Source organism: Trichomonas vaginalis, chromosome I (assembly GCF_026262505.1).
Source record: "Trichomonas vaginalis G3 chromosome I, whole genome shotgun sequence".
NCBI classification, from domain to species: domain Eukaryota; phylum Parabasalia; order Trichomonadida; family Trichomonadidae; genus Trichomonas; species Trichomonas vaginalis.
This window is the reverse complement of record NC_067203.1, coordinates 19,211,587-19,232,035: the sequence shown is the minus strand read 5'-3', so window position 1 is coordinate 19,232,035 and position 20,449 is coordinate 19,211,587. Positions and strand designations below refer to the sequence as shown.

The window sequence follows — 20,449 nt, the reverse complement described above, 5'->3', positions numbered from 1 at the left end:
TATCAATCATTATTCAATGACATTCTCTTTCATTTCATATCAATCATTAATATATTACATTCTCTTTCAATTAATATCAATCATTATTAAATGAAATATATTTTGAAATATTGAAACACCACTTTCTATTGCTATTAAGCAAAAGTCGATAGACATAGTCAGATTCTTAGTTGATCATGGCTCTGATGTCAATGCTAGACTTAATTTATTTCGTTTCATATCAATCATTATTATATTTAATTCTCTTTTATTTCATATCAATCATTATTATATAAATTTTTCTTTCATTTCATATCAATCGTTATCATATGACATTCTCTTTCATTTAATATCAATCATTATTATATTACATTCTCTTTCATTTAATATCAATCATTAATATATGTAATTCTCTTTCATTTCATATCAATCATTAATATATTTAATTCTCTTTCATTTTATATCAATCATTATTCAATGACATTCTCTTTCATTTCATATCAATCATTATTATATGACATTCTCTTTCATTTTATATCAATCATTATTATATGACATTCTCTTTCATTTCATATCAATCATTATTATATGACATTCTCTTTCATTTTATATCAATCATTATTATATGACATTCTCTTTCATTTCATATCAATCATTATTATATGACATTCTCTTTCAATTAATATCAATCATTAATATATGACATTCTCTTTCATTTTATATCAATCATTATTATATGACATTCTCTTTCATTTAATATCAATCATTATTATATTACATTCTCTTTCATTTAATATCAATCATTAATATATGTAATTCTCTTTCATTTCATATCAATCATTAATATATTTAATTCTCTTTCATTTCATATCAATCATTATTCAATGACATTCTCTTTTATTTCATATCAATCATTATTCAATGACATTCTCTTTCATTTTATATCAATCATTATTATATGACATTCTCTTTCATTTCATATCAATCATTAATATATGACATTCTCTTTCATTTTATATCAATCATTATTATATAATATTCTCTTTCATTTGATATCAATCATTATTATATGAAATATATTTTGTAATATTGAAACTCCACTTTCTATTTCTATTGAGAACAATTCGATTGATATTGTTAAATTCTTAATCGAACATGGTGCTAATGTCAATGCTAAACTTACTGAATTTCATTTTATATCAATCATTATTATATAAATTTTTCTTTCATTTCATATCAATCATTATTCTATGACATTCTCTTTCATTTCATATCAATCATTATTCTATGACATTCTCTTTCAATTAATATCAATCATTATTAAATGAAATATATTTTGAGTAAGTTTAGCCTTCCATTCTCTCAAGAAAATGGAACTTTTAACACTTTCTGGAAGAAATTGTTGTTTGCGAGACACCAAACTAGATCTAGTTCCTCGCAGACAACAATTCATATTAAAAATGGGAGAAATTTCGTCTGAATAACTTATCTTTTCAAAAGACATTGTGGAATCTAATTCTAGAATTTAAGGAAGTTTCCCAAAGCTCTAATAATTCAAATTTCCCAAAATCATGGGAAAACACTTGTTTTTCCCATAAATTTTGATCTGGTGAATGGCAACCAGAATTGGAAATTAGATACGATGTATGAGATTCATATGTGAATTCGATTATTACCATACTTTCTCTGATTCTGCCAAACGAAGCTCCTTGAGTAGGGTATTCAATATTTGTTTATACATTAATATTTATTTCCAAGTGGATAATTTTTTTTGTCAATTTTTTTCCTCTATAAATGGGGGAGAATATTGCAACAATTTCTCCTCCTTTTGAAGAACTAGAGACCTTTAATACATGGTATAATGTATTTCCAAGTGGATAATTTTTTTTTGTCAATTTTTTTCCCTCTATAAATGGGGGAGAATATTGCAACAATTTCTCCTCCTTTTGAAGAACTAGAGACCTTTAATACATGGTATAATGTAACTGTGCAAGCCAAAGGAAAGATGAAAAACGGTCAATACGATATTAAACAGAACGGGCCTTTTTTATTTTTCATTCCTCGCTCTCCTCCTCATAAGATTGAATTCCTCATATTTACATTAAACTATGAAATCATTGAAGAAGGCAATAATGATATCGCAATGGTAAGACTCGAACATATCTACGATACCGATATATTCCATCTTCTTATTTTAAATAAGGATAACGTAAAGAGTTTTATTGATGCGTTTAAGACCGCTCGAAGCGAATTATTGTTCACTTTTAGCAATTTACGCTATACAGAGTGCCAACTCGAGAATACAATGTATTTTTCGTGCCTTTCTAACACAAACCAAATTCTAGAGTCTAAGATAGGTCTGAGCGAAACGCTTGACGGCGCATTTAACTTAAATTGCGTTATAAAAACAAGAACTGGTTGGGATCCGAAGCTAGACATAAAATTATCCGCAAATACGCATGTAGAGCCAGCCCTCACTGCTCCAGATACCTTCGGAACAGCTCCACAGCTCGCTCATATTTTCCATGTAAAACATCAAAAACATATCAACGATAAACCAGAAGAATGCTTTGTAATCTGTACATCAATAGAAACATTGATGCATTCAGTGCTTTCTATTGCAAAATGGGCTCTTGATGCCTCAAAAAGACCAAGAATTTCTGATTCTTCCGATATCTTCAATCTGAATCCAAGACCTCAAGAAACTCCACAACCTAAGACAGAACCAACTGCAAAACCGTCACTTTTGACAGGTTTATTCTCTAAAATTAAACAAGAATTAAAAGGTGACTCACACCACAATGAAAAACCACCCCAACCAGTTCAGAAAGTTCCACAAAAAGGAACTACACCAGAAATACGTCAAACAATACAAAATAATCCAAATCAAAATAAAATTGAACAAATTACTCAACAAAAACCAAGTTTACAACCAGAAAAGAACAAATTACAACTCAACCCAGTCAAGCCATCTATCCAGATATCTCAAACTACTTCACAAACTTTAAATTCAGATTCAAATATTAAAAAACCTGTTTTAAGCATTAGTGTCGAAAAAGTATCAACAAAATCAAACGATCAAGAATTAGCAGATCATACAGAACCAGAAAAAACCTCGAAATTACAAGAAAGAGAAAAAAATATCCAATCTTTAAGAGTAGATACGATATTACCACCACCAAACATCGCTAGAAATGCTCACGCACACACAGTAAGCTATACCTCAACGAATCCTCCTGCAAATCAATATCAAGATATCACATCTCCGAAACCATCGTTGGCAACGGCTGCTTCTATGTCTCATGATGTTGTAAATTCGCATGGTCGTAGAGTTAGCTATCAAAGAAGGTCATCGGCCCAACTTTCACCTGAAATTCAAAAATCTATTGATGAAAGCAACATCATAATACAGGAACAAGTTAACAAGATCAAGCATTCATTCCCAGAACCAATCAACCTCGAAAAAGAATACAAGAAGATGAAGAAGTCCCAGGAAACTAAAAAGGAAGTTTCTGAATACAAACCATCGAACTTGACACTTTTTCTTCCGAAAAATTCAAGCAACGAACGATTATCAGAAATTGCCAAAAATGAGATTTTTTCGGAGTTAGCTAAATCGACTATAGACAATACAATGTTTAGTTCTTTAGACCAAATTGTTGAAATTTCTGAAGCCCAAGTAATAAATGAGACAGAAAAGACCTTTTTGGACAGGTTTTCGACAGATTTCTCATTCTTTGACTTCGACAAAGTCACCCTAGACCAGCGATTCGACCTCTATTCCCTTAAAAACCCAAGTTACTCGCAATGTGAATTTTTCACAGGATATGCAGAGATTGCTGAGAACTTAGCCCAGCTCGGTGATGGAGTTACAACAATAGAAGACGCTTCCAAGTTCATTTATTACACTGCTTCAGTTTTTATCAACGGATTAAACGATAATTTCATTACAGCATATAAAGAACTCGAAGAAAGAATCGATTTCATCAAGAAGCCTTTGATTAATGCTTCAAACTACAAGAATCCTTTAGAACAGAGCTCAATTTTCGTTCAAGATTTAATTCTCTCGAATGAGATCATTCCTTTCCTTTATCTCCTATCCAATGATATTTCCTTCATCTCCAAGCACTACAATCCTTACTCATTGCTCATGGATGAAGAATATACCTTATATGTTTATACTTCCATCGACAGAATCATGGCAACGAACAAATTTTCATTTACTCCAGACGCTGCCAAGCCAATTAACTTCCATAAGGAACTTAATCCTTTCATTCCTTACATGTTGCCTCAATATCAGCATTCGATTGACAGATTCGCCAAAGATTTCGGAGGAGGTGAAGAGATGCTGAAATCTTTTGTAAAATGCGTGGTCAGTCTCATACAAAGCGGCCATTACAACGACGACGCATGGAAATTCATAGAAGACGTCGTAAAGAATAATGACTATAAGGAAATAAAGGAATGGAAGGGTTTCGTTGAAGCGAAAAACAAATTTGGATATAATATTTTGTCACATGCGAAGAACTTAGAAGATTTCGTGACAATTGGGGTTAAATCGAAGGTCATGCACATTTGGTTCACGTTTATGATCATTTCTTGGCAAACTTCCGAGCAATATTACCCAGATGCTTCAATCATGAGAGATTATAAGAGAGCGAACCACGTAGTTGCTGTAATCGAAAAGGTAATGAGTATGGTCAAGACAGAAGATAATCATTCTGATGACATTTCTAAATAAAAATTTACTTTTTTTGATTTTGATTTTAAATATGTATATAATTGATTTTTATTTATTTGTAATGACATTCTTTCGTATAAATATGTATCGAATGAAAAATTTAATATATTTTATTTTTAATCAAGTGTCTCTATTTCTAATTTCTCAAAGTTCGGGATATATGTATGAACAACACCATCGACGTTATCTCCTTTTGTTGATAGTATAAATTGGTTTCCAGCTTCGAAAAGAAAATCTAATTTGCATGTTTCTGACTTTCCAATTGTAAATGGAGCAATAGCTATCTCTGAACCTGGTTTTCCATTCTCAATTGATGACATGTAAAGGACAACTCTGCCTTTTGCTGGTATTTCTTTTTTTACTGAGATACTAGCTCCATTAATAACGAGAGTAGTTTCTTCATCTGTTGGAACTGTAACTTTTATCTTTTTTCCATGTGGAACAACAATTGTCTCCATTTTTAAATTATCCTCTACCTGAATAAATTTATTAGACCCTAATTTAATATGCACGTTTTGAATATATTTGCAAGAAAAAAAAACAAAAAGAAAAAAAATGGATCCAGAAAGTCTTGATTATACTATAGTTAGTTGTTCTAGTGAAGATCCTCATTATCCGATCACTTCAATACAGAATGCTTCAATTAGAAGTAATGGTTGGCAATCACAACAAAATCCTTCTTATCCTGTATCGTTCGTTGTTGATCTTGGATCAAAAGCTGAAATAAAATCACTTCAATTCGTAAGCCACCAATCGAAAATCCCTGCAAGAGTGGACCTTTCCTATGGAGATAACGGTACTTTGTTTAAACCTCTTGGCTCGTTCCAATTTTCAGATAATTCACAGACAGGATATTCTGCTCGTGAGCTTAAAAGCGCAAATCTGTCGAAAGTTTCTACAAGATTCTTCAAGATAAGTATTAGAGGTTGCCATACAAACGCTAGTAACCCATTCAACCAAGTAGGCATCGTATCATTAAAGATACTTGGTAATGGTGGCCGTCCAGCATCTAGTCAGCGTCCAACAACGCCTGAATTAGACCTTGAACAAGAAATTAACAAATTAGAAAGACAGAAGGCAGATGCTGTCGCTAGAGAAGATTTTTCAGAAGCAAACAATATTAAAATACGTCTTAACGAACTCAAATCTCAAAAAGAAACTTTAGAAAATTTGAAAAAGAGGAAAGCCGAAGCTATTGCAGCTGAAGACTTCGAAATGGCTCGTATTGTTAATGACCAGCTCAAAGCTTTCAATAATAAAGACTACAGACCTTATACAACTCAAGCAAAACCTCGCGAAGAAATTGTGAAGTACGACAACAACTACAACTCGGCTCGTCATGAAAAGCAACCTCCAAAGAATATAGAGCCACCTCGCGGAAGACAGATTCCAAACGATGACGACGATAATTCTCCAATTCCTTCATCAAAAGACTACGAATTACCTGATTCATTTGATAATGACGCTTCTCCTGCTGGCTGCGCCATTCCAAGAGACTCAGATGAATCTCCTCGCCCAGGAAGATCAATTCCACGAGATAACGATGATATTCCACCTCCAGGACGTTCTATTCCACGTGATGAGAAAGATGTTTCACGGCGCGACCACAGGATTATCGAACCAGTTGAAGATGATGAAGATCAAGTTCAAGATCTCGAAGAAGAGCCACCGGAGCCGGCCAAGCCTATGAAGAAAGGCAAGTACGGAATGACTAGACCAATATTAGGCGGAAATATGGACCAAGCTCCACCACAAAATGATTATGAACCAGCAGATTTAAGCGAAGAGCGACCAATTCATCCAGCAGATGATTACAATGAAGATCCCAATGGCGGATTACGTGGAATTACTGAAGACAGTTCCACTCCGGATGAATTAACTCCTGCATCTCGCCAAGAAGCTTCTCTTTTGATCTCCAAGTTCGGAGAAGATGCTGTTGCTAGGTTTTACTCGAAGAACTGGCAGTTGAGAATCGAAGGCATCAACATTCTCGGAAAAAGAATCAAAGAACTTGGCCAAGTTTCATGTTACGAAGCATTTTGCTGTTTCTGCAAGATTATGAGATTTCGGATGAGTGACACACAAAAAGCTATTGTCAGTGATGGAATACAAGTGATACAAGACATCGCAGACACTAATGTCATTCAGAACGGAGATCTCGCAAGGGCAGTACAGTCAATGCTAGCTCCAATGGCCACAAGAATTGGAGGAAATTCACAACCGATTTCGGAGGCCGTTTGTAATTTCCTCGTTTTCCTTTGTTCGAACGGTTGTTCTGACATTGTTCTTCCTATTATTTACGGTGGAAAGAAGAACTCTGCGAACTGGAAGTCCCTTCAAGCAAGGATATCTTGTCTCCACGACATTGTTTTGTTCCTTGGAATGGATGCTGCCGATGGATTGAGTTTGGACCAAATGATGAAGTTGGCCGTGGAAGGTTTGGAATCTGCAAAATCTGAAGTAAGATTGGCTGCAACACAGTTAGTTGTAACATTGGAAGAAATGGCTGGATCTGCTATAGAAAAGTATATCGAAAAAATACCAAAGAGAACAAGAGAGGAAGTTTCTAAAGCAATAGAACAAAATCACCAGAAAAATCAAAATGAAGAAATGTAATATCTCTTTATTTTTGAAATCTTTATTATAAATCTGTAAATTATTGTATATATTTAATTCTTCAAACAAGCATTTTTTAAAAAATATGCGATTGATTCTTATTTCCACATGTAGATATTAACATCACTCCACAACATGAAGCTGCTAATATAACAACAATAAAGAAGCAGTTGAAAATCTTATTTTGCAAGCTATAAATATCAATCCTAAATAAGGCAGAATATTACACAAGTGAAGATATAACCGAAATTCTTATTTTACATGGGATAAAGATATTGAAACTTCACTTCATAAACTATATATAATCAGCCGAAATTATTACATCACATGGTGTATATCTCAAGATCAAGATAACTCAACTGCGCTTCAACCTGCAGCCGGTAATAACAGTTAAGAAACTGTTAAAAATCTTTTATCACTTGGTTCTAAGTTTATTTATATTGTAGCAATAAAGTATTCAATGTTGAGCACTTTAAATCACCACGCGTGTAACACACAATCTCTTTATAAGCCAACATATTAGTCACTATTAAAATGAAAAACAAACTTTGCAAATATGAAATAACAAACAATATATTTTATTGGAGGATTTATGTTTTATGCATATACAATGAATGCTATTTTTCATTCTTATTAGAGCATTCATTGTTACAACTTTGATCAGGATGCCATCCAGCAATATTTTGATTCATATTTTGTGCAGTTCATCATTCAAAGCATTTTTGAAATTTTTTGCCTTGAATAAAAATTCAATCACAAATGTTAAAATAGACAATTGATGAGTTTCTAGTAAATTTCAACGTGAAAAAAATTTTGACTGGTACGAGTTCATTTTTCTTTTCTATTTTTTTCATTATGGAAATCACAACTCAGGATGCTATTATGGTCTTCGACGATCAGGAATATGAAGCTAAAGAAGCCTTTTTATATCTCCAAGAAATTTACAGCGTTTCCCACCCAAATATATTTCATGAAATTTTACAACATGTAAGGATTAATGAAAACATCGACGCTTATGATGTGTCATGGATTTTAAGATTCATTGGCAGGGCTTGTAAATATTCCTTCCTTGAAAAATGCGCAGATGTTATTTCTTCAGAATCTTATGATGAATATGTTAAAAATATTCTCGGCCAGAAGAAGAACGAATTGCTCCGCTTTGAAAAGCCACAGTATGTGCACCAGGCAAGTGCATTAGCCGCTTCATCAAGTCCTACAAAACATACAGAAGTTCCTAACAATCCGAATTCAAGTTTCAACAGAATAATAAATATGCTCAAAAAAGAAAGCCAACTGAGTACAAATAATACAAATATTGCAAATTCCGCTCGTTCAAACAACGGAGAGAACGTTTATCATATTGCTGCAAAAGATCTCAATATTTCCCTTCTTAGTAACATTATCAAAGCAAATATCGATAAAAAGTTGATCAATCAGATTGACAATGACGGAAATACACCTCTTCTAGCCGCTCTTAAGACTAAGAGCACAAACTCGAAGAATGATGTTGTTACTCAGCTTCTCAAAGCAAACGGTGATCCAAATATTCAAGATAAAGATGGAAATACGATTTTACACTTGGCTGCAATGAATAAAGATGCAGCGTTGTATACAATTATTACAACATTATGTGACAATGCTGATGATTCTTTGAGGAATAATGCCGGACAGACTCCAATGGAAATTTATCCACTTTTGAAGCCAAAGAAGATAAGTGGGTTCATCTCTCTATCTTCGGCTGATTCAACCATATAAAAATTTTATATATTTTAATAAATTTTTTAAAAAATAAAATATTTTAAATATTCAATTTCATATTCTCTTGACTACTTTGAAAACTCATAAATTCATCTCAAAAATATACTCAACAAGAATATTGAAAATTCAATCCTTTCAAATTGTTTTTAGGGATTATAAACTCATTAAAAATGACTATGAAAGTTTGTGTTGATGAGTATTTTTAAATATCTGAATGATTAATAAATAATCAAGAATGATAGAGAATTAACAATCAATAATGATAGAGACAATTAAGTAAAAATAATGTGGACTTATTGAGTATGAATTAACGCAGCTTTGCTTAATATTAAAATATTCTTGATAAGCAACAGTAATTCTGGCTTGACCATTACCTGAGTATTGAACTGTGTTACCATCTTTCATGATGGGGTTCACAAACACAAATCCAGAATAGTGGTATGGTTTCCCGGTGTGGACCGGATTATCCAATGTATAATTTTGAGAAATCGCATCACAACCTTTGTATCCTGAAATAAATGAAGAACCCCCTGATCCGGTACCGACACAATTGTTAACAACATTTCCAGCACCTCCACCATAATCTCCCCCTCCACCACCTGATCCATAGTGGGCATCGAAAGGATTTGCTCCTATCCCAAATGATCCGTTCATAATTGAACTTGGAATTTTATTACTCATTAAACCAGAGATTCCGCCTAAAACATTGCTGGCGCCAGTAGCATCGGTTAAAGTGTCTGCAGATGAGCTCACTCGATACTGAGTGCCTTTGTAGCCGCTGATAGCGCCGCCATGGCCGCCTCTAACTATACTTGAAACAGCATCAGTTGACCCAGCACCGCCTGCGGAAACGATTATTCTCGATTTCAATGAGTTGATTTCATTCCATTCTCCATATATGAATCTCATATCGCTTGCTCCACCACCAGATCCCGAAATAGAGTCTTTGGATGGAGAGTATGTACCTTTTCCACCGCCATTAAAGGTTGGTGGACCATCAAATTTCCCTTTTTGACCAAGATATATATATAAAATACGTTTCTTCATTAGTGGAAGGAATCCCGATGTATAGGAGCCATATCCACCTAATGTGGGCTGAGAATCATAGTAGCCACCTGATGCTCCCCAAAGTTCTATGAAGTATAATCCAGGTTTAAACTCAATTTTGTATGGCATGCAAATATTCGTATCTTGACTGCATGGATAGTTGAGGGTAACTGAATTATCTTGAAAATATGCAAATTGATTATCCGGACGGGCATCTTGTAGAGTGATAGTAAGTGATTTATTTGCTAAATACAATGAATATTATTTCTAAGGGAATTTGATAGCTCAGCAAACAGAAATGTTATTATAATTGATTTAATATAGGTTAATGAAATTAATTTTAATTGGACTTGTGAATTAATTGAATGATCAAAGGGAATATGCTTTACATGCATGTAGTATATGTGCTAATAATGGGTAGTTATAGTGATTGCTTGGGTATTAAGATGCTTGCAAAATGAGGATTAATCAATCATAAATATGAATTAAAAAGCAATAATTATGCACTCTTATTCTCGCAAACAGAAAATAAATAAGAAATATAGGATGAATTATGCTTGGTTTAATGATTTGGCGATTAATTTGATATTTAATTCCAAAACATGAATTGAAAAATATCAGAGAAAAATGCGAGTTTATTATAATCCATGAAGTGCATGTACACAACAATTTGCATTTTACTGTCAATTGATGAGTAATTACTTGGGTTATTTTAGCTATGGATGTTTAAGAATAGGTTATCGCCTTGTTCCTGTTGTGATTTTCCTTTTGTATTATATACCTAATATTGGTTGCTTCGAAAGCTATAAAATTGAAATCTTTTTGATTAGAAAGCAAGGCAACTTTCCTAATTTTATATGAAATTTTTATTGGTATACTGAGTAATCACGTATTTGATTATTTATAATCTCTAAAACCCAAATCATTTAGATTTAAAATAATTTCTTGAATTCTTTCGAATCCAATGAAATATGACTTTATTTGGAGATCTATTACATACTAGTAGTATTAATTTTTGATGATGTGATATTTTGTCACTTTTCAAACATCAGATTGATTGAAAGAAATTTTTTCTAAATGGAGATATCCGAAGTTTTCACGAATGCAACAAAGATAGGTAAAGGAACTTATGGAACCGTATACTCTGCTATTTGGACATCTACCAATGAAGTTGTTGCAATCAAGAAAATGAAGATAGAGAGCTCAAATGAAGGAATTCCATGTACTTCATTACGAGAAATTGCAATTTTGAACAACTTTAAGCACAAGAACATAGTAGAGTGCAAGGCAGTAATGCATAGCAAAAACAGTATTCACGTAGTTTTCGAGTATTGCAGATGGGATTTAAGAAAATTCATCAAAAAAGAAAATTATAGTATCCAATACTCACAAGTAATATCATTTACGAAGCAGCTCTTAGCAGGATTGAACTTCTTACATATGAATCATATCATTCACAGAGATATCAAGCCTCAAAACTTACTAATTACAGAAGATTTATGTTTAAAACTCGCCGATTTCGGACTTTGTAGGACTTCGAACATACCGACGAAGAAACTCTCATCAGAGGTAATTACGAGATGGTACAGACCACCCGAATTAATAAAGGGAAGTACGAAATACGGATGCGAAGTTGACATTTGGAGCGCAGGCTGCGTAGTTGCAGAGATGTTAACGGGATCAGCGCTGTTTCCATGTGACAGTAACGAAGAAATGCTAAATGAAATCGAATTTACGCTGAAAAATGATTTTCAAATTTTGTATCAGAAGTTGAACCATTGTGATAATGGAATGTTCGAGCTAATAACAAGAATGCTTGATCAAAACCCTGCTACAAGAATCACAGCTTCTGAAGCTTTAAGACATAGAGCTTTATCTTAACATAAAAAAGTGACAGATCTATATTTTTTGTAACAAGTGTAAAAAAAGTGACTTTATTTTTTTTTTCTAAAGAAAAATTTTGAGAGGTAAAAAGCGGTTATGGCGTGTTGGTCCTTCCTTTTTAACTTATGGTTCGCACATCCGTCCTTGCTGATGCTCTCAAGGCTATCACAAACGCTGAACGCCGTGGTATGCGCCAGGTCCTCATCCGCCCATCCTCCAAGGTTATCATCGCCTTCTTAAAGGTTATGGCTTCTCGTAACTACATTGGTGACTTTGAGGTTATTGATGACCACCGCTCTGGCAAGATTGTTATCAACCTTCTTGGCCGCCTCAACAAGTGCGTTGCTATCTGCCCACGTTTCGATGTTGGCCTTGGTGATCTTGAGATGTGGCAGGCTAAGCTCCTCCCATCTCGCCAATTCGGCTATGTTGTTCTCTCTACAGACAAGGGCATCATGGATCATGAAGAAGCCCGTAAGCACAACGCCGGTGGCAAGATCCTTGGCATGTTCTTCTAAACGAAAACACCAGGGTATTACAGAATATTAATACCATAATATCTTAAAGCTTTAATATTATTAATTACAATTCTTAGCTTTTTTTAAGATTTTTATCGCATTAATTCGTTATTCAACAATTTTCTATCACTTATTCTTTGTTTTTATTGCTTGCTCTATCTTTTTGCAATTCATGGGATTCGTTAAAAGCAAGAAAGAAACGGGATAAAAATTGACGAGTTAATATAATGATTTGTTCGCTCCCAGTTGAAAATTGGTATTTACTTGATTTAAAAATGAAACTGTAATCATAAATGTGTATAAGAAACATAAAATGGATCCAAATAAAAAGATATATAAAAAAAGAATTGAAATTAAATGGGTTAGTGGGTAAACTGTGTATCATTTTAGATATATAAAGATATGTGAAGTAAATAATAAAAATCATTTTTATTCAAAATTAAGCAGAATGGTAAAGTTGATTTCTTATTCAGCCTTCTGAGATTTGTGGTACTTTTGGAGGATGCAATTCTTGCATGAGTCAAACTTCAATAAGTAAAATGGAGTAAGAGCCAAAACGTTCATAATTAAGAGGCCAAGGAAGTAGTCTGGGATGGAAAGGAAGAGATAGAACAAGAACATAAAGATGAACAAGTTTGTGCAAATTCCCAAAAATCTCTTTTCTGTGACAGAGCTGATAGCAGAGTTGTATAAGTTAACTGCGACGAGAATAACTGTTGCAAACCATGAAGAAATTTCCTTTAAGTCATGGTGTGGAGCTTCACCGATATCTGAAGGATTGATAATCTTGAAGAAAATTGGTGTCCACATTGATCTTGAGAAATAAAGTAATGCAATGATAGCAAGGCCAGAATATGTTGGAATAGCCAAATATTTGAAGAGGAGATAAACTAAGTTAATAAGAACGAAGAAAACAGCTCCCCTCCATTTAGCTGCGCCGAATGCAATTGTAGCTTCAAATTTTGTGATCTGGTCTTCATATGGAAGTAAATGATCATAAAGATGCTTTGCAAAAGCTTTTGCCGCTTCCATTCAATAATTTATGTAAATAAAATTCAAATAAAAAAAATTTTTGTTGATTGTTTGTTAAAGTTAAATATTCATACTATAGATTCAGGATCGATTAGAAAATAATCTTGGGAAGTTAATTTGTTTGCAAATTCTTTAGATAAAGATGATTATTGTTTTCTAATAATAAAAATATGACACATAAATAGGATTCTTGTTATGTTATTAAATTGTTTTGGAAATCAAGCGTTAATGCTGAATTCTCATTTTTCTTCATCAAACCTTGGAGATAGCCAATTATAACTATTGATAATATTAGATATTTCCTTTTGTTATGCATGTACAAGTTATCTAGCCCCAGAAACACATTCCATGATGGGCTGAATTTAAAAAAATCGGTTTTATTTTTATAACATTGATATGGACATGTGTGCAGAATATTCCCGAAATATTGCAAAATAATCTCAAATCTCATGTAAGATTTTCAGAAAAAAAATTTTCATTGCAAATTTCGTTAAAATTTCTATTATGAATCAAGGGTATAAGATTATTTCTCTACGATTTAAATATCAGAAGGGGCCTCTCTCTATCAAACAGAAGCTCCCTTCAGTGAAAAATAATAGGAAATACCCTTACAGTGCTCGAGAAACAAAAAAACAAATGTTTCTTGAACCAGAAGATGAGTTTCAACAACCAGAATATCTTCAACAGCAAAAGAATATCTTAATATTAGAAATAAATCAGCTTAAATCAGAAATACAACCCTTATCAAACAAATATAATCAACTTTTAGAAGAAATGAATAAAAACAACACATCAGATAGTGATCAGAAATCGTCAGAGTTTAGTCAGGAGAACTATATTTCATCACAGCTCAAAGAACTTCACCAAGAAAACGATATTCTCATCGAAGACTTGGCAAAACTTAGGCGAAATTATTCAACACAAATGGAGAAGAGCTTAAATTCCGATATATTATACCAAAAACAATGTCTTGAACAATTACAAATCGAGACCAATCAATGTACTTCTTTAAATGATAAAATTCGTGCACAACTTGACGAGATACTCAAGGCTGACTACACATATCTGATCCAAGAACATAAAAAGAGTATAGATTTATTAAAATCACAATTATCAACTCTTCAAGCCGACGAATCCAAGATGATTCAATCATATATGGAAATTACTAATGATATGTCAGTTATTACTGAAATGGAACGTACAGTTTCCCAAAAAAGATCTCAATTAAAGAATCTTGAGCATCAAAAGATGCGAATTAACTTGGAATTGAGAAGAGTCAAGAAGGACTATGAATTTCAAGTGATGAGACTTGAAAATGAAATAGCAGAAAAAGAAAATTCGATTAGAAATAAATTGTCAAGAGATAATTGGAGAAAGTCTATGTCATCGTATTCCAAGTCAAAGTCATCATCTAATTCTTCTAAAATGGAGTTAAATTCAACTCAAGAAAATAATTCTCAGTCAAATATCAAAGTTGAAGAGCCACAATCACCTCTTCTCCAATCTCCAAGGGTCAAATTCCACGAATCAACCGTTGGACATGGAATTCCGTTGGATTATGCAATAGCAAATTCAATTATTCGACCTGAAATAGTAGACGATGATAAAATAGTGTTTAATAATACAGATAATGTAGATGAGGATGATCTGCTTGATCTTGAACCTCTTATTCCTTCAATGATAAAGAAATAAGAAAAAAAAATAATAATATTTTCAATCTTGATAGTATCTAGATAACTTGTAGTTATTTTTATCTATCAGACTCATGAAATGATATATAATGTTATAAATAAAATTATAAATTTTTAATTATCTCCTTTTTCTTTGATGTTTAGTCACTATATATTACTAATTCGTGAAATATGTTATTTCATTACATCAATTAATGGCAATATGCAATTTCCAAATTGACAATTTTATCAAAGTAATTATTTTCAAATTTTGATTATATAAAACAAAATATTAGAAAATAAAATAGTTAAATTTAAATTAAACTTTAGTTTTTGAGCTTGGTGAGAAAAAAATTGAATGGAGATTAGTGGGGATGTACTTATACCTCCATTCCGCTTTTCAGCAGTTGAAATTGATGTTTTTCGTGGAGCATACCCAGTTAAGCTCAACTTTGGGTTTCTTAAAACTCTAAAACTTAAAACAATGATATCATTAATTCCAAATCCAATTGATGAAGACCTTGCAGAGTTCTGCAAAAACGAAAAAATTGAAAATCACTATTTTTCCGTTCCTAAATTCATCGATCAAATCATTATGACACCAAATACAGTAACACAAATTTTAAATTTACTTTGCGATAAAAATAACCTACCAGCCTACATACATTGCCTTAATGGTGGTCACTCAACTGGTTTAATTGTAATGTGTTTAAGAAAATTACAAATGTGGAGTCAGAGAGCTATGTTTGCAGAATTCAACAGATTTATTAATACTTTTGAATCATGTGAAGAAGCTTTTGTCAACAACTATAAAGCTACGTTCGAATTAACGTCAAATAGACCGCAATGGCTAATGCATTTAACTGGAAAGAAATCTCATCCTACATTACGCGTTATATTAGCAAATGAGACAGAATCAGATGATGAAATAGACGATGAAGAGGAAGATGATTTGATTAGTTCAACAGACGAAATCAAGATTAGAAATGAGTAAATTTTTGTTATATATATGGTAAGTAAACAATTATTATTAGATTGATTTTTACAGATCTTGTTAATATTGAGATTTTTTTTTTCATTTGAGATAATAAGTTAATAAAGCATGAGCACTTTAGATAGTAATATGTGGTATCAATATATTCTGCACCATTCAAGAGCAACATGGTTAAATTTTAATTTTATGATTAAATTTTTGGATTTCATGCATTTTAATTATGGAATATTCAGACATCTAATATGCTTGTCCAATTGATTTATTTGCAAAGTCCAAAATCCCTCATGATTCATCTGTAACAGAATTTTTTTTTTATGTTAAACATTTGTTGTCTATATTTCCCTAAAATTAATATCATAACTTACTTTGTACTTGTATCACTTGGTGGTGTTTTAATGTTAGCATTAATGGCTATCCTCTTATCAAAAGGACTGTCAGCAAATCTCGGTAATCTTGTTCATCCAAAAGAAGAAATTATCAAAACGTTATGGATCAATGCTATAATATACTTCATTCTTTGTATTTTGTTCTCCATTCTATTCTTTTACCGCTTTATGCGTCCAGCTTCAGTTGATCAGAAACAAGTTGAAGATGACAACGCTGAAATTCGCAGTCTCAGAGAAACGCATACCGCTCAAGAGTAATACGAAAACAAATCATTGTTATCTCAAATAATTATTTTCAATCAATGTTTTGTTTAGTCGAAAATGCTTAACTTAATAGCATATTTAACTAGATACGATTATATTTCTTTACTCTCTTAGATGTGACAGAGTTCAAAAATTTCTCAATATTTCAAAAAAAAAACTGACATATCCGAAATTTTCTAAAAATTTACCTTTCAAGCAAATGCCATACATCAGTTTCATTTTGTATGATTTCCCATATCATCCTCGATGTTAAGAGTTTGCTACACATGAAAATTTCAAAGAAATTGAAATTTCATTTTTAATTTCAAGCTATAATTTTACTTTGTCTCGTACGTAAATTGTACTTTACTTTGTAATATTAACGATCATAGAAAATATATATTTAATCAATAGAGAATCTGCCAAAATCAATATAAAACCAACATGTATAGATATAGTACCAATTCTGCATCGCAATCTCTAAATACATACTTTAGCATATTAAAGGAAAAGTTCGAAATGATTCGATTTGCATTTGAATTAAATCAAACTAATTACGGTAGTGTCTTTGAGATTTCTTACATCCTCGTGTGATTTGTCTTGTAACCAATCTTCTAGCTGCAATTACAAGTTATATGACCTTTTATAATTAAATATATAAGTTGTAATTTCTTAAAATTCCAACTCGAAGATTGATATCTTATTGTGCTTATCCTTGTAATGTTGTATCTATAACCATTAGCATTTGATATATGAATAAAAATATGAGAATAAAAAATCTTTAAATATGCGAACATGCACATATATGATTGCAATAGTTTCACTAAAAATGAAGTTTAGTAATAAAGAATCCAAATTTGGGACTAGATAATTTCTTTCTCATTCGAATGAGCTTTTTTTCCTAAATTCAGGCGTCTTTTCATAGCAGAATAAAAATATTTTATGCAATTTGATTATTGATGAAGTCATAGAACCCGAGAAACAAAATTTGACAACTTCTATTTTCGATTCGAAGTAAAAATTGTATCAGTTTCATTTTACACAACAATGGATTAACCGGAATTTAGTAAGAAAAAATCCAAAAAGTAATAATGAAAGTTGATTTCGAATTGGATATTCATTCTCTTACATTTCATAACACGTGGTACTAAGAATATCGATGGTCAAAATTGACATGCGTTATGATAGAAATGGCGACAAATTTAATATCTTCCTCTATGATAGTTCTTAATAGATGCTTATGGTCTATCTGAAATCAGATGCCACTTAAGGGAGGCTTCCGACCAGAAAGCCCTCTCAATTTTTTGTGATGTTTACACCAAAAGTGAGATTCGTTAAGCGTTTTTCTCGTTGAATATTGAGTTTCCCGGATTTTAAGTTATTCATAAAGCTTCTCTATATTATACCCTATCTACTGATATGTTTATTTTTGAAAAATCTCTTAAATCGACCTGCACTGAATTTTTTAGGGAAAATTCGAAATTTTATAGGCGTTTTTTGTAACATTTTTTTCAGGAATAAAATCCAAAAAATAATTTTTTGAAGAATCATTTGGGTAGAATACTTATCGAAAATTATATTTATTATAATTTTGGTCGATAAAAATAAGCGGATTCAAAACTGGCAAAAACCCTTTCGGCAATTTGTGGACGATTCCGAACCCCCTCATTTTTGAAATTTAATAAGAAAAATAGAATCTTTATTAAATATAGATTTTAAAAAACTTGGTTATAAATTACGAAATTTTCTCACGTGGGCTAAAAAGTGACAATTTGGTCGGAAGCCACCCTTAAAAAATTCTCACAATTTTACTTTTTGAGAGGAAAGGCAATTTTTGGTCTCTCAATTTTCTGCAGCCGCTTTTCATTTTCCTAATGAAGCATATCAAATGCGTTGTTGTCGGTGATGGTGCTGTCGGTAAGACCTGCCTTCTCATTTCTTTCACTACAAATGCTTTCCCAGGCGAATACATTCCAACAGTTTTCGATAACTACTCCGCAAACGTTATGGCTGAAGGCCATCCACCAGTTAACCTCCAGCTTTGGGATACAGCTGGTCAGGAAGATTACAAGAAGCTCCGTCCACTTTCCTACCCACAAACAGATGTTTTCCTTCTTTGCTTCTCCTTAGTCTATCCAGCCTCCCTCGAAAACATCGAGACAATGTGGATCAAGGAAATCAAGGAGTACTGCCCAGACAAGCCATACATCCTTGTCGGCCTTAAGTCCGATCTTCGTGATGAGTTCGACCAAAGAGCAGATGAACTTCGTGCTAAGGGCTTCGAACCAATCCAGCGTGCTAAGGGCGAAGAAATGGCTAAGAAAATTAACGCCTGCTCTTACATAGAATGCTCAGCTCTTAAGGCTTACAACCTTACAGAAGTTTTCGACGAAGCTGTTAAGTATGCTCTCGATCCTCCTGCACAGCAGAACCAGAAGCAAGAAAAGAGCGATACCAACTGCTGCGAGCTCATCTAAATTGTGCTTTAATCTTTCAAAACATATTATATTTTTACCCCTTTGGACAACATGTCATTATGGCTTAAATATTGCATTTGATTTTTTTTTACTCGTCTTCTATTTATTTTGGGGGATTGTAGTTAAATAAAAGAGAAACAATTTCGATTTCGGTTAACTTTTCATTTCATTTTTTCGAGAGTATTCCTGCATTTTATCATTGACAGGTTCGTATTCTTTCCGCTTCAATAGCCGGTCTCTATCAATTGCCTAATTTTTCATTTCGAATAAAGAAGATTAATCAACTGTAACAACTACCGGCCGATATGGTTCCCATTCAATTTCTGGCATAGAAAGCATTTACGTGTTTGGATTTTTGTCCGTTTTTTTTACTTCTTCAATAGAGTCGACACTATTGAACAAAAGGAAAGAGCATAATAAGTAATTATTTGTTTGTAATACAAAAAATATAAAACGACTCTAATTGCTTTTTACTTTGAGATTCAAAATTTTCAAAGTAGTATATGTTGAAGGGTTGTGTGACTTTTTTTGTTACATCTATATATAGACGATGCATTAAAATATATTTATTTATAAATCATTAAAAAATTAACATTAATTTTAAAATAATTTATTTTTTTATCTTTTATAAAAGAAGCTATATATAGATGATGTCAGATATTCCGCGATTAATTAAACATCATTTAAATCCTGAATGGGTTAAACTTCAATTTAAAAATGAAGATTGTGAATTATTAAATGAATATGAAAGCCAAAATAAGCTAATGAGGTATAAATATAATGATAAAGAATATTTAATTTCATGGAATCAATGGAGTCATAATCAAAGACCTCATAAACGAGAAGAAGAAATTGAAAATAATGAAATGGAAATCATTGATGACATTAAAGAGGATGGAATTCCTAAATTTTGTAGAAAAACCTTTAGAACTAAGTTAGGAGCATATAAACGTAGAGTATTAAATCCTGAATATCTTAAACATCAATTTAAAAAGGAAGACTGTGAATTATTAAACGCTAATGAATATGAAAATGCTAAATCAAAACTGAGATATAAATATATTGGAAGTGATGAAAGGTGTAAAGATAAAGATAAAGTTTATT

The 20,449-nt window shown here is 32.2% G+C and overlaps 12 protein-coding genes across 12 annotated transcripts, besides 1 other annotated feature; 9 read left to right on the top strand and 3 right to left on the bottom strand.

Annotated features, from left to right (window-relative positions):
- Nucleotides 1-1,891: 1,891 nt before the first annotated feature.
- On the top strand, nt 1,892-4,720 carry TVAGG3_1012460 (uncharacterized protein; the record flags this gene model as incomplete). Its single annotated transcript, XM_001579509.1, has 1 exon — nt 1,892-4,720. The coding sequence occupies one exon, from the start codon at nt 1,892-1,894 to the stop codon at nt 4,718-4,720; it is 2,829 nt and encodes a 942-aa protein (XP_001579559.1).
- Nucleotides 4,721-4,764: 44 nt separating this feature from the next.
- TVAGG3_1012450 (nucleoplasmin core domain domain-containing protein) lies at nt 4,765-5,190 on the bottom strand (the record flags this gene model as incomplete). Its single annotated transcript, XM_001579508.1, has 1 exon — nt 4,837-5,178. The coding sequence occupies one exon, from the start codon at nt 5,176-5,178 to the stop codon at nt 4,837-4,839; it is 342 nt and encodes a 113-aa protein (XP_001579558.1).
- Nucleotides 5,191-5,234: 44 nt separating this feature from the next.
- Nucleotides 5,235-7,358, top strand: TVAGG3_1012440 (glycine-, glutamate-, thienylcyclohexylpiperidine-binding protein family; the record flags this gene model as incomplete). The annotated part of the gene is made up of 1 exon (XM_001579507.1): nt 5,276-7,336. The coding sequence occupies one exon, from the start codon at nt 5,276-5,278 to the stop codon at nt 7,334-7,336; it is 2,061 nt and encodes a 686-aa protein (XP_001579557.1).
- Nucleotides 7,359-8,157: 799 nt separating this feature from the next.
- Nucleotides 8,158-9,144, top strand: TVAGG3_1012430 (histone-lysine N-methyltransferase family; the record flags this gene model as incomplete). Its single annotated transcript, XM_001579506.1, has 1 exon — nt 8,192-9,091. The coding sequence occupies one exon, from the start codon at nt 8,192-8,194 to the stop codon at nt 9,089-9,091; it is 900 nt and encodes a 299-aa protein (XP_001579556.1).
- Nucleotides 9,145-9,282: 138 nt separating this feature from the next.
- On the bottom strand, nt 9,283-10,270 carry TVAGG3_1012420 (glycine-rich protein family; the record flags this gene model as incomplete). Its single annotated transcript, XM_001579505.1, has 1 exon — nt 9,341-10,270. The coding sequence occupies one exon, from the start codon at nt 10,268-10,270 to the stop codon at nt 9,341-9,343; it is 930 nt and encodes a 309-aa protein (XP_001579555.1).
- Nucleotides 10,271-11,218: 948 nt separating this feature from the next.
- On the top strand, nt 11,219-12,022 carry TVAGG3_1012410 (cyclin-dependent protein serine/threonine kinase protein; the record flags this gene model as incomplete). The annotated part of the gene is made up of 1 exon (XM_001579504.1): nt 11,219-12,022. One exon carries the CDS (start codon nt 11,219-11,221, stop codon nt 12,020-12,022), a length of 804 nt encoding a protein of 267 aa, XP_001579554.1.
- Nucleotides 12,023-12,125: 103 nt separating this feature from the next.
- Nucleotides 12,126-12,613, top strand: TVAGG3_1012400 (Chain W Ribosomal Protein S15a; the record flags this gene model as incomplete). Its single annotated transcript, XM_001579503.2, has 1 exon — nt 12,151-12,543. The coding sequence occupies one exon, from the start codon at nt 12,151-12,153 to the stop codon at nt 12,541-12,543; it is 393 nt and encodes a 130-aa protein (XP_001579553.1).
- Nucleotides 12,614-12,969: 356 nt separating this feature from the next.
- TVAGG3_1012390 (uncharacterized protein) lies at nt 12,970-13,580 on the bottom strand (the record flags this gene model as incomplete). The annotated part of the gene is made up of 1 exon (XM_001579502.2): nt 13,009-13,575. One exon carries the CDS (start codon nt 13,573-13,575, stop codon nt 13,009-13,011), a length of 567 nt encoding a protein of 188 aa, XP_001579552.1.
- Nucleotides 13,581-14,059: 479 nt separating this feature from the next.
- On the top strand, nt 14,060-15,382 carry TVAGG3_1012380 (uncharacterized protein; the record flags this gene model as incomplete). The annotated part of the gene is made up of 1 exon (XM_001579501.1): nt 14,212-15,267. One exon carries the CDS (start codon nt 14,212-14,214, stop codon nt 15,265-15,267), a length of 1,056 nt encoding a protein of 351 aa, XP_001579551.1.
- A 214-nt stretch (nt 15,383-15,596) lies between these two features.
- TVAGG3_1012370 (protein tyrosine phosphatase protein) lies at nt 15,597-16,293 on the top strand (the record flags this gene model as incomplete). The annotated part of the gene is made up of 1 exon (XM_001579500.1): nt 15,604-16,239. The coding sequence occupies one exon, from the start codon at nt 15,604-15,606 to the stop codon at nt 16,237-16,239; it is 636 nt and encodes a 211-aa protein (XP_001579550.1).
- A 260-nt stretch (nt 16,294-16,553) lies between these two features.
- Nucleotides 16,554-16,883, top strand: TVAGG3_1012360 (uncharacterized protein; the record flags this gene model as incomplete). The annotated part of the gene is made up of 1 exon (XM_001579499.1): nt 16,554-16,883. The coding sequence occupies one exon, from the start codon at nt 16,554-16,556 to the stop codon at nt 16,881-16,883; it is 330 nt and encodes a 109-aa protein (XP_001579549.1).
- A 1,255-nt stretch (nt 16,884-18,138) lies between these two features.
- Nucleotides 18,139-18,657: a mobile genetic element.
- Nucleotides 18,658-18,742: 85 nt separating this feature from the next.
- Nucleotides 18,743-19,345, top strand: TVAGG3_1012340 (small GTPase, Rho family, Rac1-like; the record flags this gene model as incomplete). Its single annotated transcript, XM_001579498.2, has 1 exon — nt 18,743-19,345. The coding sequence occupies one exon, from the start codon at nt 18,743-18,745 to the stop codon at nt 19,343-19,345; it is 603 nt and encodes a 200-aa protein (XP_001579548.1).
- Nucleotides 19,346-20,449: the final 1,104 nt, after the last annotated feature.